The 16,260-nt window shown below is 36.6% G+C and overlaps 1 protein-coding gene across 9 annotated transcripts in view; it reads right to left on the bottom strand.

Moving 5' to 3' along the window:
• The window catches only part of CNOT4 (CCR4-NOT transcription complex subunit 4), a 113,982-nt gene that overhangs the window by 54,448 nt on the left and 43,274 nt on the right, over positions 1-16,260 (bottom strand). For all 9 annotated transcript variants that reach the window (XM_074315333.1, XM_074315331.1, XM_074315334.1 and 6 more), the window contains exons 2-3: positions 15,657-15,922; positions 7,396-7,593 (exon numbers count right to left, since the gene is read on the bottom strand). In XM_074315333.1, coding sequence (XP_074171434.1) covers positions 7,396-7,593; positions 15,657-15,830 — 372 coding nt within the window. In that variant the 5' untranslated portion in view covers positions 15,831-15,922. The remainder of the gene's footprint in view (positions 1-7,395; positions 7,594-15,656; positions 15,923-16,260) is intronic.

Below are 16,260 nucleotides of genomic sequence, written 5' to 3'. Positions count from 1 at the left end.
ATTTGAAAAAACTCAGAGATGAACCTCATAGCCTAGAAATAGCATAAAAAAAAATTTAAGGAAAAGATAGGTATATCATGAATGCATAAAATATATGTAAACACTAGTCTATTTTATTATTTACTACCATAAAATATACAAATTATAAAAAGTTAATAATTTTCAAAACTTATGCACACATAGACCATATATAGTGCCGTTCACAGAAGAAAGAAATGTAAACAATCATAAAGATGCAATGTTAAATCATAACTGCATAAAATTTACAATTTACTGTAGTGCATACTGTACAACTGTAATAATTTCGTAGGCACCTCCTGTTGCTACTGCGGTGAGCTCAAGTGTTACAAGTATCCGCTTAAAATGCTGTGTGATGCTAATCATCTCCATGTGAGCAGTTGTCTCTCCAGTAAGTTGTGTATCACAGTAAAAAGGGACCTCTCGAGATTCTCACTTATGTTTCATTGTGTTTAGTGCAATATCATAAACCTTGAATAACATGGCACCCATATGAAGCTCCACTAGTGATGCTGGGACTGCTCCCAAGAAGCAGAGGAAAGTCACGACATTATGAGAAAAGCTGAGTGCTCGATATGTATCACAGATTGAGGTCTGCAGCTGCGGATGCCCGCCATTTCAAAGGAACCCAGTGTTAACTATTGCAAAAAAAAGAAATTTGTGAAGCCCTGAATGCAGCAATGCTAGCATGCACAAAAACCTTGGACTTCTGCAAAATACTTTTTATCTCGTACTGAAAATGCAACTTCTATGTGGGTACAGGATTGCTATAAGAAAGGCGTACCTACTGACTGTAATGTGATTCGAGAAAAACCAAAGTCATTATATGACAACTTAAAGCAAATGAAAGGTGAAGGAGATATAAAGCTGAAGAATTTAATGCCAGCAGAGGATGGTTTGATAATTTTAGAAAGAGGTTTGGCTTTAAAAATGTGAAGATAACAGGAGAAGCAGCTTCTGCTCACCAAGAAGTAGCAGACAAGTTCCCAGATACTATCAAGAAAATCATTGAGGAGAAAAGATATCTGCCTGAATAGGTTTTTAATGCACATGAAAGTGCCCTATTCTGGGAAAAAATGCCAAAACGAACAGTTCTTAGTAAGGCAGAGAAGTGAGTACCAGAGTTTAAGGTAGGAAGGGATAGGTTAACTTAACCATTTTGTGCAAACGCAGTCAGGTTTCTGATCAGGACCGCCCTTATCTATCAAGCTGCTGCCCCCGAGCCTCGAGGGAGAAGACAAACACCAGCTGCCAGTCTTCTGGTTGTACAACAGGACGGCCTGGACAACAAGAACTTCTGTCTGGATTGGTTCCATCAATGCTCTGACGTCAAGAAGTCCCCTGCTAGTAAGAGACTGATTGCCGTTTAACGTTCTTTGTGCTTGGACAGTGCCCGTGGCCATCCAGACACCATGAGTTCAACACTGATGGAGTCAGTGGTTTACTTGCCCCCAAAAACAGTATCTTAATTTAGCCTTTAGATTGGGGGTCACAAGGACCTTGAAGGCTCATTACACACAGTGCTCTATGGAAAGGACTGTCAACGTGAGGGGAAAGAACCCTGATCAAACATCATGAAAGTCTAGGATTATATCACTGAAGATGTCACTGTGGTTACAGAAAAGGCCGTTCTAGCCATCAAGCCCGAAACGAGCAATTCCTGCTGGAGAAAATGGTCCAGATGCTGCGCATGACTTCACAGGATCCACCCCGGAGTCGATAAAGGAAATCACTACAGAGATTGGGGACATGACAAAAAAGGTGAGGTGAAGGGTTTCAAGATAAGGATCTCGGAGGATTTCAAGGACATCAAACCCCCCCACCCCCACCCCCCGAGGCATTAACAAGGAGACTTGAGGGAGATGAGCGCTTCGGGATCAGTGCCAGCCGAGGAGGAAGACGACGCAGAAGGAGTAGCGTCAGAACACAAACTGACATTAGACACTCGGGCAGAAGGGGGCCCATTACTCAAGATTGCTTTTGACTTCTTTTACACCACGCACCCTTCTACGACACGGGCACCGAAACTAAAACAGCGGAAGGATTGGTACCTTACAGAAACCTTTAGAGAAATTAAAAAGCCAAATGGTCCGCTAGAAACTGTGGTGTGATTCCATAGCTGCCCCCAGTTTGCCTGCCTTCTGCCCCCCCTTCCACTGCCCCTGCCACCCCCGAGTCAGCAAGACCAGTCCCTCCTCAGGCTCCTCAACGTGAAGACGACAAGGATGAAGCTCTTGGTGACGAGCCACTTCCACTTAATGGACAGTAAATAATCTTCCTGCCCTACAGTTAATAAACTTATCTGCGTTTATGTGTCTGTGTGTGGAAACCTAACAATGAGCAGCAAGAACCGTAGGGGACATTCCTGCGCCATGATGACCATCGCCTACGCATTCATCGTGTGGGTCATCGTGTGCAGGCTGGTCCTGAGTGCACAGCCTCTCCTTACACAGGCGTACGGGGCTATTTAATATAGAATGAATGTATTTCACTGTTTATAACTTTGTTTTCAAAGAATTACATTACTATATAGTATGCTTGTCTCATAATTGGAGAAACTGCACATTAGCCTATCATAAGTGGTTTTTAAAAATGTAACAGTGTCTCTAATACTGTCTTATGGCTGTAATGTTGTATGCCCTAAGAATTTTTTAACAATTCATTCAGTGCAAGCGGTTGGCGTTCCTAGCCCCCAGAATGTTCAAGAGTCAGCTGTAATTACTTTTTTCATATTTTATTTCAGCTTCTTGTAAGTATAGCGTTGTCGTGGTTTCTATAGCCAATTCTAATGAATTAGAAGGAGAAGTGATTACAATGGTTTTCGATCATTTTCCACCAAATCTCCTGACGGAAACGATAGTAACAGTGGAGAAGGCAACGACCATCAGGCTATTCGCAGCAAAGTCTCAAGGTTGAGGGGTGGGGAGCGTATACTCTGAAAAGCCTTCTGGCAGGTGGGGTGTGTGACCGCATTCAGTATTCCAGCTGGATACATACCAACTCAGCAAAAGGCCTCACGGCCAAAAGACCTACTTCAAGGGCTTCTGGCTGGTCACCACTTGTGCTGCATCAACACACCGTATCACACCTGAGTTCATGGCAGTGGATCACAACGAAGGCAGCATTTAAGGGGGCGTCTTGAAAATTTGTGGGAGCTTTCATCAGGGGAGGTTGTCAAAGTGACTGTCACTATTGTTGTTCTGTGGATGGGAGCCAGAGATGGCTTAGAATGCTCAGACTAGCCCTGCACAACACAGAACTGTCCTGCACAACTTTTGAATGTCCAACGAGACATTCATGTAACTGAGAAGACTGTTTATAATTAAGTGAACCTAGAAACAAATTCCTTATTATTTATAAACACAGAGTAGTTCCCTACAGTTCTGACATACTTTGAATTTACAGGAAAGCAAATAATATGTAATTAAGAGAAGACTACAAATGCTTTGTTTGGAATTTTATTAAGAGTTGTTCCAGAAAAATCACGTCACTGACACATGGTGCCTGAGTTTCTAATATATACACGTTCAACAATCTGCATTTGTAGCTGCCACCTTCACAGTGATTCTACAGACAGATGTAAGCATCTTACTATTTTATGATATACTGAAAAATAGTACTTCCCAAACTTGAACACACATAAATTATTTGGGGAACTAGTTAAAATGCAGATGTGGACGCAGCATCTGAGGCAGGACCTGAGAGTTTGCATAATAAACTCCCGGGTGATACTAATGCCACCTGGGTAAGCCCAGAGGCCACACCTTGAGTAGCAAGGTTGTAAAGTAGCGGTACCCAAGTATTTACAATTAGAAATAGTCTTTTTATAATTCCTTTAATTTCTCCTTTATATTTTTTTTGTAAATTAAGTATATAGACAGATTATATTATCAAGAAGTCATTTCTTGAAAGTCAAAGGGTGTTATAAATATATTCATTTAAAAAAAAGTGGGTACTAGGTCTGATAAGGTTGAAGATCACTAACTTACGTAAATAGTTTCTGGCCTGCATGACAACAAAAGGTTTTTATATAATTACACTGACATGTCACACTGAAGCGAGAATGATATTTTCGAAGTACAACTCTAGCCATGTCACTCTGTTCTTAAGAACACTCAACAGTTTCCCGCTGCCTTGAGCTAAAGTGCAAACTCCTTAGCATGGTTAGAAAGCCCTTTTTAATCCATTACCACTTACCTCTCCAGCCTCATCTCTCACCATTGCATTCTTCTAGCCCAACAAATCACCTGCAGACCGGGCTCTTTCTCATCCCGAAGCATTTGTATAGTTGTTATAGAAGCATTCTACTCCAAAGATAACACAGGGGTACATCCCTCCCCCGTAAAGGCCAGGTGCTATGTCCCGAGCCTCCGCAGCACACAGCATTTCTCACTGTGTCCCATTAGTTTTGTAAATAAGCAGGATGGCCTTTGTAGTGGCGCATGCTCGAGGTCTTACACAGCGCCTGGCACACTGCAGTCAAGTGTTCGTGGACATGACAGATAAAAATCAAACAGTTGGTAAGCAGCTGGAAGGATGAATGGATACATGGATGGATGGTGAGAGGAACAACAGACCGACAATCAGTGTGAAATACACTGGAATAGGAGCTTTATGAAGGGGGGTATGTGGGAGCTGCAGTTGGGAGATTGTTCTAGTCCTGGCTCTGCTATGAAATGAACAGCTGTGCGATCATAGGCAAGTCACTCAACTTCCCTGTGCCTCAGTTTCTCATTTATAAATGGAATGGTTGTGTCTTGAAGTCTTTTAGTTCCTTGAACAAGCTGCTCTCTCAGGCCACCACACACCTGGGGCACTTTTGTCCTCCTCCGCAGGGAGGTTTTTTCATAGATCTCTATACTAGCTAAGTTCACCACTGTGATATGTTCCCAAAGAGCCCTGTAGTTCCTATTTATAATGCTCACAAGTTCTTAAACTCTGACTTCCCCACTCGTCTGTAAGCTAGTTAAGGGTAGAGACTGTCACTGGCTTGCTAAACTACTATCTCCAACATCAAAGTACAGATGAATGAATTAGATGCCAACAAATCAAATTTGACAACCTAGAAGACGATCATGATTAGCTCTAATCATTACCTCTAATTACCTATATAAAATAGTTTTTCTACTGATCCATAAATGATACATTGACAATCTTGGTACGAAGTTTTCTGATATACAAAGATTATTTTCAAAATAAGTTTTAAATTTTCCTAAACTCTCCTGTTTTATTAATCATCCAAAGGTAAGAAAATAATACGGATTTTCTTTAACTTGAAAGTTACACTAACAATTTGAAACTGAGTTTTCTTATGAAGTCAACTATAAGTTTTCCAAACTGAAAAGGTTATATAGACAAATTAAGAGAATTTTTAGAGGTAATTATTTAGAAGTGGTAGGATCTAATCAATAGAACACTGGTCTCTGGTCTTCCTAGGCTTTCAAGAGAAATAAAAGAAAAACCAACGTTCAAGAAAATTATTCATTGTCCTCTTACCAAGCAACAATTATTTCAAAAGTATGAAACCACTGCAGCAGTTTTTTGGGGTACATTTATAGAGTCCAATATTGTATTCTCTCTCACTAGTCACAACCGAGATTCATTTTCCTGTATAGTTCTTCAGATTAATCATACTAGAGTTACGTTATTTGAAGTGGAAACAAGAAATTTCTGTAATCCAAACTTCAGACTGAGACTATGGCTTAATTTTACCTAGCCTTCTGGTGCTGCTTCATATGCCTCCAGTTCTACAGCCGACCAGGTCCAGGATGTAGTAACAAAATCAAGTACATTCACATCCAAGAGTTGTCAAATCAAGATAAAAGGTCCATTAGTTTACTGGAGTAGCAGTTTCAGAAATGTCAAAAGTAGATTTTACTAGGTAAGATTAGTAGGAATAAATAGAAGCAGGTAAATAAAAAACTTGCAGAGGTAAGAAGTGCTCTCTGGTTTAAAAAAAAGGCAGAGCTGAAAAAGGGAGGTAGAAGGATTGGTGCAAAGTTGTGGTGGTAACCAAGGAAATGGTCAAGGGTGAAGTGGGATTCTGCCTGCCTGGGGAGTTAAGTACTAGCTTAGAAAAAGGAAGAACTGGCTGCTGAGGCTGAATCATAGACCCAAAATGAGCTCTCTCCCAACATCCCTCACTGAAGAAGTCTTTCCCTGTATGAACTCTAGACTCACTCTTTTGGCTTTACCAAGAGGCTGGTCTCCTGAAAATCATGTAGTCCACTAATGCCAGCATCCCTGAACCTGGGTCCTAGTAATTTCTCAGCTGCCGCCATACTTGCTGCCAATGATAGACCCTTCTTAGTAAAGTCTACCTGATTTTCTCCCCTACTGATCTTGAGCCCTTCATAACCTCAATATATAGTAAACTCATCATCAGTAAATATTCATTATTCTCTCTAAATTGTATTTTCCAACATCAAATTTTAGACTCCTTAGATTTCCTCCTTCTGGGGTCTTTCGCCCACTGAGCCAAGCCCGATGATTCCCACCCTCCTAAGCATATTCACTACAATCTACTGTTTGAAGAAGCATTACTTCAAACCCTTCTCAAGGGGTACTTGCAGCAGATCTCCCAAATCCAGCTCCCTCCTACAGAAGTAAACAGTCTGGCTGTCATCGACTTCTACCTGCCTTCCCATTAATCTAGTCGGCACCTCCTGGAATATCAGAAACTGAAAATTAGCAGATGTGCATCCAAAGGCGTCAGGGCAAGTTAGGAGTTCAACATTAATAAGGCAGATGATGAAAGGAGAGAAAAGAGGTAATAAACAGGAGAGTTAAGATCTCCCCTGCATCCATACAAATGACAAAGAACCTGGTTCATTATTTCCCTTCATCAAATTCTCCCACTTTCCCCAAAGTTGGCTTAAAATGAATGAGTAAAGAATGATGATATAGTATAGCAACAGTTCACTAACTGTTCTATAACCAGGAACTAGTACTTAGGCACGATTTAAGAAAATACAGATGTCTAGTGGGATCATATAACTGCACACTCACTGCTGGTCCTAATAGAGCTACAGTAAAGAGGAAAGAAAGTAATCTAGTCATATATTAGCCTTAACGGCAAAACAGAACCATTAATTACCCAACTTTCATAGTTTATTAGCACTCATGAGGACTTTAAAGATCTAGTTCAACTGCCTAGTTTTACAACAGAAGGAAATGAGGCCAAGAAGATTAAGACCCTTGCTTAAGATCCCAACTGGTCATTGGTTTTTAGTGATTGTTTAAAAATCACTGCCCATTTTCTCCTAAATTTTAATATTTTCCGGGGAATTCTGCACTTGGACAGGGTCAGGTGTTATTTCCAAATAAGATGAGTAAAAAGAAAAAATGTCAAGTTGAGAAAGAAAACAGAAGACTTACCTCTGGATCTGCTAGGCGCTGAGACAGGCCTACAACAAAGACGAGGTTTTTTTGTACAACACGTACACTAGCCAAATGTTTGCGATTTTCTGATATTTTCTGTTTTCTCTCATTTTGTTTCTGTTTCTTCTCATTCTTTATCCTTTGCAGTTCCTCCTGGGAGAGTGGTTTATAAACTGCTGGGTCTTCTGGATATGGCTTTAAGCATAAAACAAACATAGAAGTTAGCAATAAATAAATAGAAAAACTGTACAAATAACAATCAAATTCTCGATAAAGGATAAGTGGTTATTTGTTACAGCTTCCTTTTCCTGAATCTTTTAATTGCTTAAAATATTTTTTATTCAATAAAAGTTAAATGTTAAATAAAAGTTTTTTAAATACTTGTTTTTAGAGCTTAACACAGACCACTTTTAGCACTAAAACTTAAACCACCACCAAATGTTCTAAAATAAAAAAAATAAAAAACAATCTTGGTATTTCCTACAGTGCCTAGCACACAGTTTACAGGAAAATTAAACTTCTAAGGTGCTATGGAAGCGGCAAAGAGTACAAGTTCTATATCTAAACATTGTCATTTACATATTGCAATCAACAAATATTTAATGAAAACCTGCCATGTTCTAGAGGATTAATGAAGTTATTTGTTTTTTAATACATTCCCAGTCAAAGAGGGACTCAAAAGGGGAAATAAATACAATACAGATACTCTGGCGTAGGAGTTTGAATTTAGTTTCAATACTTACTGGCCATGTGGTCTTAGGTAAATTAATTAAACTCTATGCCTCAGTATCCTCATAAGTAAAATGAAAATAAGCATAAAGGCTGGTGTAAAGATAAAATAACACTCAGAAAAGAATTATTATTATGACTGGCACACAGTAATCCCTCAATAAACATTAGCAATTGCACTGTTGTAATTTTTTCCTTTCTCTTCATTACAACATTGTTTTTATTCCCACTGCTAAACTAAGGCTACTGGTGGCCGGAATAAGAACTGTGGACTCACACTGCCTGGCTTTCAATCTTGGCTCAATCTTTATTCTCTGAGACACCTTAGCTAAGTTATGTGACCTGTCTGCCTCAGTCTCCTCTTCCGTAAAGTGGGAATCACAATACTTTATTCAGAGGATTTCTGTGAATTTAAAAATATATTTGTAAAGTGATTGAAAATGTGTCCTGCACATTAGCATTCAATAAGTCAGTTATTAATACTACTAATAAAACTAGTTAGTAATAAATGGAAAATAGGACACATTAAATACAACAATATCTAAAAGTGGACATGAAGAGATCTCAAAAATGGGAACCACAATTGGTTGGGATTTGTGCCTAATAAGACTATAGGTGTACGGAACAACAGAAATGATGCCATCAAGAAAAACAGTGGGAACAAGGAGGGAATATCCAAAACCCTGAAATCTTGCTATGACTTTAACATAAAGTTAGTTTCTTCTTTTCATATATAAGTAAAAACAAAAAATTAAAAAATCCTTAAATTTGTGCACACACATTAATTAAGAAAATGAGATTTCCCTCTACGTGACTCAATTTCTCTGCTAGCATTCTCTGGCATTGTAAAATCCTGATAAAAGATGATGCCAAGTAACGTAAAAGTAAAAAAATGCATAAACACAAAAAAATGATGGAGAATGACAAGTGCCAAAAATTACACTGCAATATCAACTATCACCAAGTATGTTACTGATGCACCACCAAGTTGAGTATACAGCTCTGGTTATCCTAGTCTTTTTGCTGTTATTCCATGTCTTTTTTTTTATGGAAATATAATTCCACCAGGCTTTAAGGTCAACTTTGTTGGAAAATAACTGCTATATAATGTGAAAAAACACCAATACAGGAGAACAACAGAACAAATTAGTTTACTATGGTTTACTTTCCAAGTATCTCTTATTCCAGCAACATAAACGAAGTTATAAACATTAGTTTTTTAATCTTAACATATTTATAAAACTACATTTCTGTTGTTAGGAGGAATTAAATAAAAAATTTTTAGACAATGTAAAATGTGCTAATTTTCTCTAAACACAAAGGGCAAATATACAAAATCTTATTAGCCTTAATTTGTCTAAAGGTTTCATTAAAAGTTCGAAAAGTATGCATTCCATGATGATTCCTCCTCCACACACGCCACCAAAAATACTCTATAAATCCAATTGGCAGAAAATTAGTTAAGTTAGATACAGTGAAACGAGGAAGGGAGGTAGACTAAAAATGAATGAAGAAACATAATTTGAATAACTATAGATAGACAGTATGACTTACAAAGCTAGTAACAGTAAGCAATTCTAAAAATAAATACAAAGAAAATATATCTGGTCTATTTTTTGACTGAAACACATGTTTAATTTTCTAGGAATATAGCACCCAATTAAAAATTACAAGTAGAAAATTTTTCTTTAAAGGTATTACTGTGTGTTACCATGTTTCCCTGAAAATAAGACCTAACCAGAAAATAAGGCCTAGCATGATTTTTCAGGATGACATCCCCTGAACATAAGCCCAAATGCATCTTTTGGAGCAAACCTTAATATAAGACCTGGTCTTATTTTCGGGGAAACAGTATATATATCAAACTAATGCAAACAGGGTACCTGTGGAAAAGCATTTTTAATGTGTAAAATATTTTTAAGTGTTATTAGGTTGGTGCAAAAATAATTGCAGTTTTTGCAATTATTTTTAACATTAAACTGCAATTACTTTTGCACCAACCTAATAATTTGGCAATAAACTTCCAAACTACTAATTAAGATGGTTTATATTCTCTAGTTTAATCAATTTTTTCACATGTGTAGTACCTTCCACTTTTATTCCTAATGTATTTACATGTGTCTTCTCTTTACTTTCTGATCAGACTTGCCAAGAGTTTGATTATTATAGTGGTCTTTTCAGAGAACCAGCCCTATAATTTATTAAAATACTACTTTTCTTCTATTTCACTACATTCTGCTTAATCCTGGTCTTCCGTCCCAGTGTTTATTCTTTTTCTGGTTTCTTAACCTGGAAATAACTTCATTTACTTTTGTTCTTCATTTCTAATAAATGCATTTACAGCACTAACTTTTCCTCTTGCTAAAATACTATATAAAACTTTATTTTTAAACCAACATCTTAAAAACAATAATGATCTGCAGTAGGGAAGTCCCAAGCCAATTTCTAGATGAGAGTCAAAATCCAGAGAGAGAAGTGGAAAGTCTGAGTAACAATAAAGAAAGAAAGGGGGACAAATGGAAGAGGAGGGATAGCATTCAAAGCCCAAGGGCAGCCCAAGGTGAAGTCTTTCAGGACAGCATCCCCACGTTAAGTTGAGATCTAGCCCACCCCCAAAGGGCTCTTTTAGCCTCAGGATTAAGAACAAACTACGGAGGTCAGAACAAGCAAAATGAAATGGGGGTCAAAGAAAATCTTTCTAGAGAAGTTGTTGAAACCAACCCTAGGAAAGATTTGCACCCTGGAGAACAAAAGACATAAGCTTGGCCAGAACAAACACTTTTATACTTGAAAAATCCCTAATGGCAATGTTTATAGGACTCAGCAAAAGCAAAATCAAAGCCTCTCTAGAGGAGGGCAAATCCACCTTGGGCCTTGGAGAGCCCTACAAATAATTCAATGATAACAATTAGGAAGTAATCACAGATAACCATGCACAGAAAGAAATAAAAGAACACGAACAACAACCAGCAGAAACATCCCTCACAGACTAGTTACCAGAATATTGGACACAGATTTTAAAATAATGCTTATCTGTTCAAATATATGACAAACTTGAAAATATCTCCAGAATATAAAAAAGTCTATTTTGAAAGTAACATATCAAGTATGAAAAAAGAATAAACATTATTTCTAGAAATGGAGAACACAAAGGCAAAATTTTAAAACTCAGCAGACATATTTAGCAGAAGACTGGACCTAAAAAACACCTCAGACACTACAGAATAGAGCAGAAGAAGTCATCCATTAATGCATTAAGCAAAGAAAAAGACAGAAAATACAGAAGAGATTAAGAAACATGGAAAACAGTGAAAAGATCTAAAAAAACACTTAATCAGAGTCCCAGAAAGAAAGAGAATTAAAAGCAGTATATAAAGAGATAAAAGCGCACTTTTTTCCAGAGCTAATGAAACTCACCAATCCAGATTCAAGAAGCCCTACAAACCCTAATCAGGATAAATGAAAAGAAATACACGAGTTCTACTTTTTGGAATTGGTTAATATATCCATTGTGGCCTAATAGTCACTTTTTGTGCCCACTGCACTTGTTTATTTTAAAGTTTTGTACAAATTTGTTTGTAAAACGTATGTGCACACACAAATATACACACACTTGTTGTGTTACTCAAATTTTCCATTTCCTTTTTATTGTTTATTTCATCTGTCAATTTCTAAAATATAGAAGTTAGAAGTCTCCCCATGATGAATGTAAATGCGGTATTTCTCCTGGTATTTATATCAGCTAAACACACTTCAAAGCTCTGCTGTTAATTAAATAAAGTTCATGAGTTTAGGGACCTTTTATCAGTGAAAAAAAGTCTTCTTTGCCCTTTTAAAATGTTTGACCTTTAATTTGATTGTAAGTAATAGCAACACTTATAACTTCTCTCCTATATTTCCATTTGCCCACTATATCTTTTTTCCCTAGTTTCACTGATATTTTTCTTATGTATGTTCCTAGTCACAGTGACATAAGGTTTATTAGGAAAAGGAGCGGTCCCCATTTCCTTCCTCCCCACACCAAGTGCCTCTCCCTACAAATAACCTGTTGACTCTTTTAGATAATTGTTTTGTCATTTACCATCATATCGTTAAATAACACGCCTGTATTGCTACTTCTTCATTTTTCAGTTTTTGATATCATCACATTATGCAAGTAGAAGATTTAACTTTCTTTTAGCTAGCCTAACCATACATCCCAAGTACACTTTCTAGCCTTCCACCCTAATTTTGGTTAGGACAACATTCACGATCACATTATTATAAAATTCAAATGATATTTATACACTTCCACCGGCAGCCATGACAGAGTAGATGGTAACAGACTAGGCCTAGCAGCATAAACAACTAGAAAACGAGACACAATATAAAAAATAAATGTTTTTAGACATTGAACAACAGGCAATGAACAGCAGGTCTGTGAACTTTGAGAAAAAAGAAATAAGACAGGTGAAAACCATGAGTGTCTTAGCTTTCTTCTCTTGTGGCACTTACTGGATACCAGCACTGGGTCCAACAGTCACATTGGGCAGAGGAGACAATGATCAAAATTTGAAGAGACTGGGGCAATTGAAATTTATGGGGCAAAATACCACAAAGAGTGAACTAGTCCAAAAAGAATTCCAGAAATCTACATTCCAGGAATCCTGTGATAGCTAGTTTCCACTAAAATTTCACAATTATATAAATAGATGTTGATCTTTTCCTCAGTCATCTTACTTTCTATTCACAGAGGCCTTCTGAGCACAACTGCTTTTCATCATTAGTAATTTTCTTCTATTAGTTCTTTGATTATTTCTTTCCATCCATTCTTAGTTCACTGCTTCAGAAACTTCTTAGCAGAGATCAGAACCAGTGGATCTTTTATGTTCTTAACTTTCATGCTTTCTATTTTTTATCTTTTTGTACTATATCAAAACATACTCAGCACATTCTTCCAACTTACCAATTTACTCTCGAAATGTACACATTCTGTTCTTCAGCCCATCTACACAACTGTTCATTTTTAAGACCTCTAATTTGCTCTTTTCTAAAAATGTTCTTTCTACACGACTATATCATTCTCTCTTACTTCTTTGAGACGTACCAGTGACAATCTTAAAAATTTCTTTCTGTTTGCTTACTTATGTTAGGTTGTTCTATTTACTGAATTTGTGCTTCTCTTTCTTTTTTTTTTTTTTTAATTAAATTTATTGGGGTGACAATTGTTAGTAAAATTACATAGATTTCTAATCATCAGAGAAATGCAAATCAAAACCACAATGAGATATCACCTCACCCCAGTCAGAATGGCTATCATCAACAAGACAAATAGTAACAAATGTTGGAGAGGTTGTGGAGAAAAAGGAACCCTCATACACTGTTGGTGGGAGTGCTTCTCTTTCATAATGTTAGTTTTCCTAAAATGTCTGTTGATTCTTGGTTGCTGCAACCAGTCTATAAACGCTATTTCTGTTTACTGTAGGATGCTCTTTTGTGGCTATAAAGAGGACAAACTGCGGGACGGGCCATGTCAGTAGTTCATCTTCTGACCACAGGAGGTCCATGTCTTGCCGGGTATTTCCCTCTAGCTAGAGAGGCTCTGACCCACATTCATAACCAGTGTGCCAGCTAGAGGACATCCGTCTCTGCTACATGGCATAAAAGGTGAGCTGGCCCTACACGCCCCTCCAATGCCATACTCAAAACAACCACACTGATATTTTTCTTAGGCTCTTGAAGCACCACTATTCTTCCTTTTTTCAGCAGTCTTTTCCTAACTATGTTTTTTGAGCTAATGCTCCTTTATTGAAATTGATCCCAATGGCCTTCTTGCATATTCCTCCCACCTTCTGGTCTTCCCAGAAAGGCACCCTTTTATAGATAACCAGCTTTGCTATTTTGTTTTGTTTGTATCTTTACATTTTTTCTGTGTTTTTCTCCACTTTATAAGGATTTGAGGTGATTCTAAGTAATCCATAAAACTGAAATGAATTTGCCATTTCCCTCAATAACTGCTTTTTTCTCTCATGACAATTTAACAATTAGTCTTTTTGTTAAGACTGTACTTCCTAACATTTCAAAGGAAAAAAAAGAGAAAAACTTCACAAAGTAAATCAAATTCATAAGCCTTCTGAGTTTTAGGCCACCCTGCAAGTCATCGCTTTTAACAAAATAGTTCAACATGATGGTCTTCTTATGGAATGACCAGAAACCAATTTTTAAAATATTGTTTTTGTTTCAAAATGTTTTAAGTGTTTTAAAATATTATTGTTTCAAATCCATTAACACAAATTTATTATAGATTGTGACCAAAGCTAATGTGCTAATGTTAAGGTTTTCACTCACACTCTTAAAGTGTATTAACTATATAAAAAGACTACATATATACATACACATATGTATACATATGTGTGTATATATATATACATATTCTACATGATAAATAGCTATTATATATGTTATATATATATATATATTACATATGTAAAAACTGTATTAATTAATACTTAAGTAGATCTAACCATTTTTCATTCATGTACTATATTTTAAAAGCCCACTAGATTTAAAAAAGAAAATTGGACAATGCATTGCCTTCTGAGATATAATTCCTCTGGAAAGGAAATTGAAAGATAAAATTTTAAAAAATAATCTAGGTATCTAAAACACATTTCCACTTTCTCAAAATTTGGTAGTACTGAACACAAAGCTCTCTGAAATGGGTAAACAGAAAAGAGGGCTTAAATCATACAGACATTAAAGGCAAAAAATAGATCTTTGCATTAAGCCCTTACTTAGGTCACAAATAAAGTCCTTAAAAATAGAAAAGCAGCAATCCTATTCAACCTGTCATTCACTATATCTAACTGTTGCACCTGCTTATTAAAACAAAACCCAGAAAATTAATAAAAATCATAGGTTTCTTTTTTTAGAGTTAGAAGGAATTCAAAAGACATATTTGAATCCCAAACCTACTACCCACTAGTTGATGCCTATGGACAAGCTTCTTCAAAGGTCCAGTTTTCTTTAATGTATAATGGGGACAGCATTATCAACTTGTTGTTAGAACTCAACAAATGAATAACTTACCTTCTGAATCAGAATTTCGATGTCATTTTAAACCCATGATTTCTTTTAGCAAACATAAAAACTTCTCCCCTGTTTTGTACTAGAAAGTTAAAGAGAATTCCCCCCACTAGATGTAATGTTAAATGTGGTTTTCTAATTTCATACCATCCTATCTAAATTCTTTGCCTCTCTACTTCTAATTCTTTTAAACAGTCAGCACCACTGATCTTGTTAATCTTCTCAGATAAGAAAACTGAAGGGTAACTGGAGAGGTTACGTGACTTTACCAAGGTCACATACTTAACAACAAAGCCAAGACTTCACTCTGACTTGTAAGGGCAGTGTTCGTTCTACTTTGTTATATTTTAAAAATAAAATGCTACACATAATCTCACCTGAGGTCTGTAGAGTCTTTTAAATCTACTTACTCATACACATGGAGGGAAAAAGAACTGCACACAAAGTTACTTTGGAGTGTTTACCTTTCTACATGCAGGACAAAGCCCATTTTCATCAGTGCGAATTCGATGCCAACAAAATCGGCAAATCTGGTAGCCACAGGTGCAAGGGAAAAAATTGATATCATCTATCTCCAAGGGCTCCATGCAAAGAGGACATTCCACAGGGTCTTCCTTCGCATCAGGACTGCGAGACATCTTCACGTTTATTAAACAGCAGCAAAAGTTTATAATAATTTAAGGGAGAAAGAAGTTCAGCACTGAGAATTAAAATGTAGAACTTCAAAGACCTGCATTAAAAGAAACAAAATACACCGTTACTACTGGGGAAAATATGGCATTTTCAATAATCAAGAATCATTTCATCAAAAAATTTGAAAAATAGTAATCAGCCCAATTTTTGCTATCATCTCAGAACAGGTTTCAGAATGGAATTCTGATATTTTTTAGGTGTCAAGATAAAAATCTTAGCATTATTAACTTTTTAGATTCAACAGAAAGACGGAAGAACTTCCTTTTTTCTAGATAAAATATTTACTACCAAACTAGTACTAATCAAACCATATTTTAGGAGAATAAATAATATACAAAAAAATCTTCAATCTTAAAATACACTCTTGAATTGTCT

The sequence above is a fragment of the Rhinolophus sinicus genome, linkage group LG11 (assembly GCF_036562045.2).
Source record: "Rhinolophus sinicus isolate RSC01 linkage group LG11, ASM3656204v1, whole genome shotgun sequence".
NCBI lineage: Eukaryota > Metazoa > Chordata > Mammalia > Chiroptera > Rhinolophidae > Rhinolophus > Rhinolophus sinicus.
This window is presented reverse-complemented; position numbering and strand designations above follow the sequence as displayed.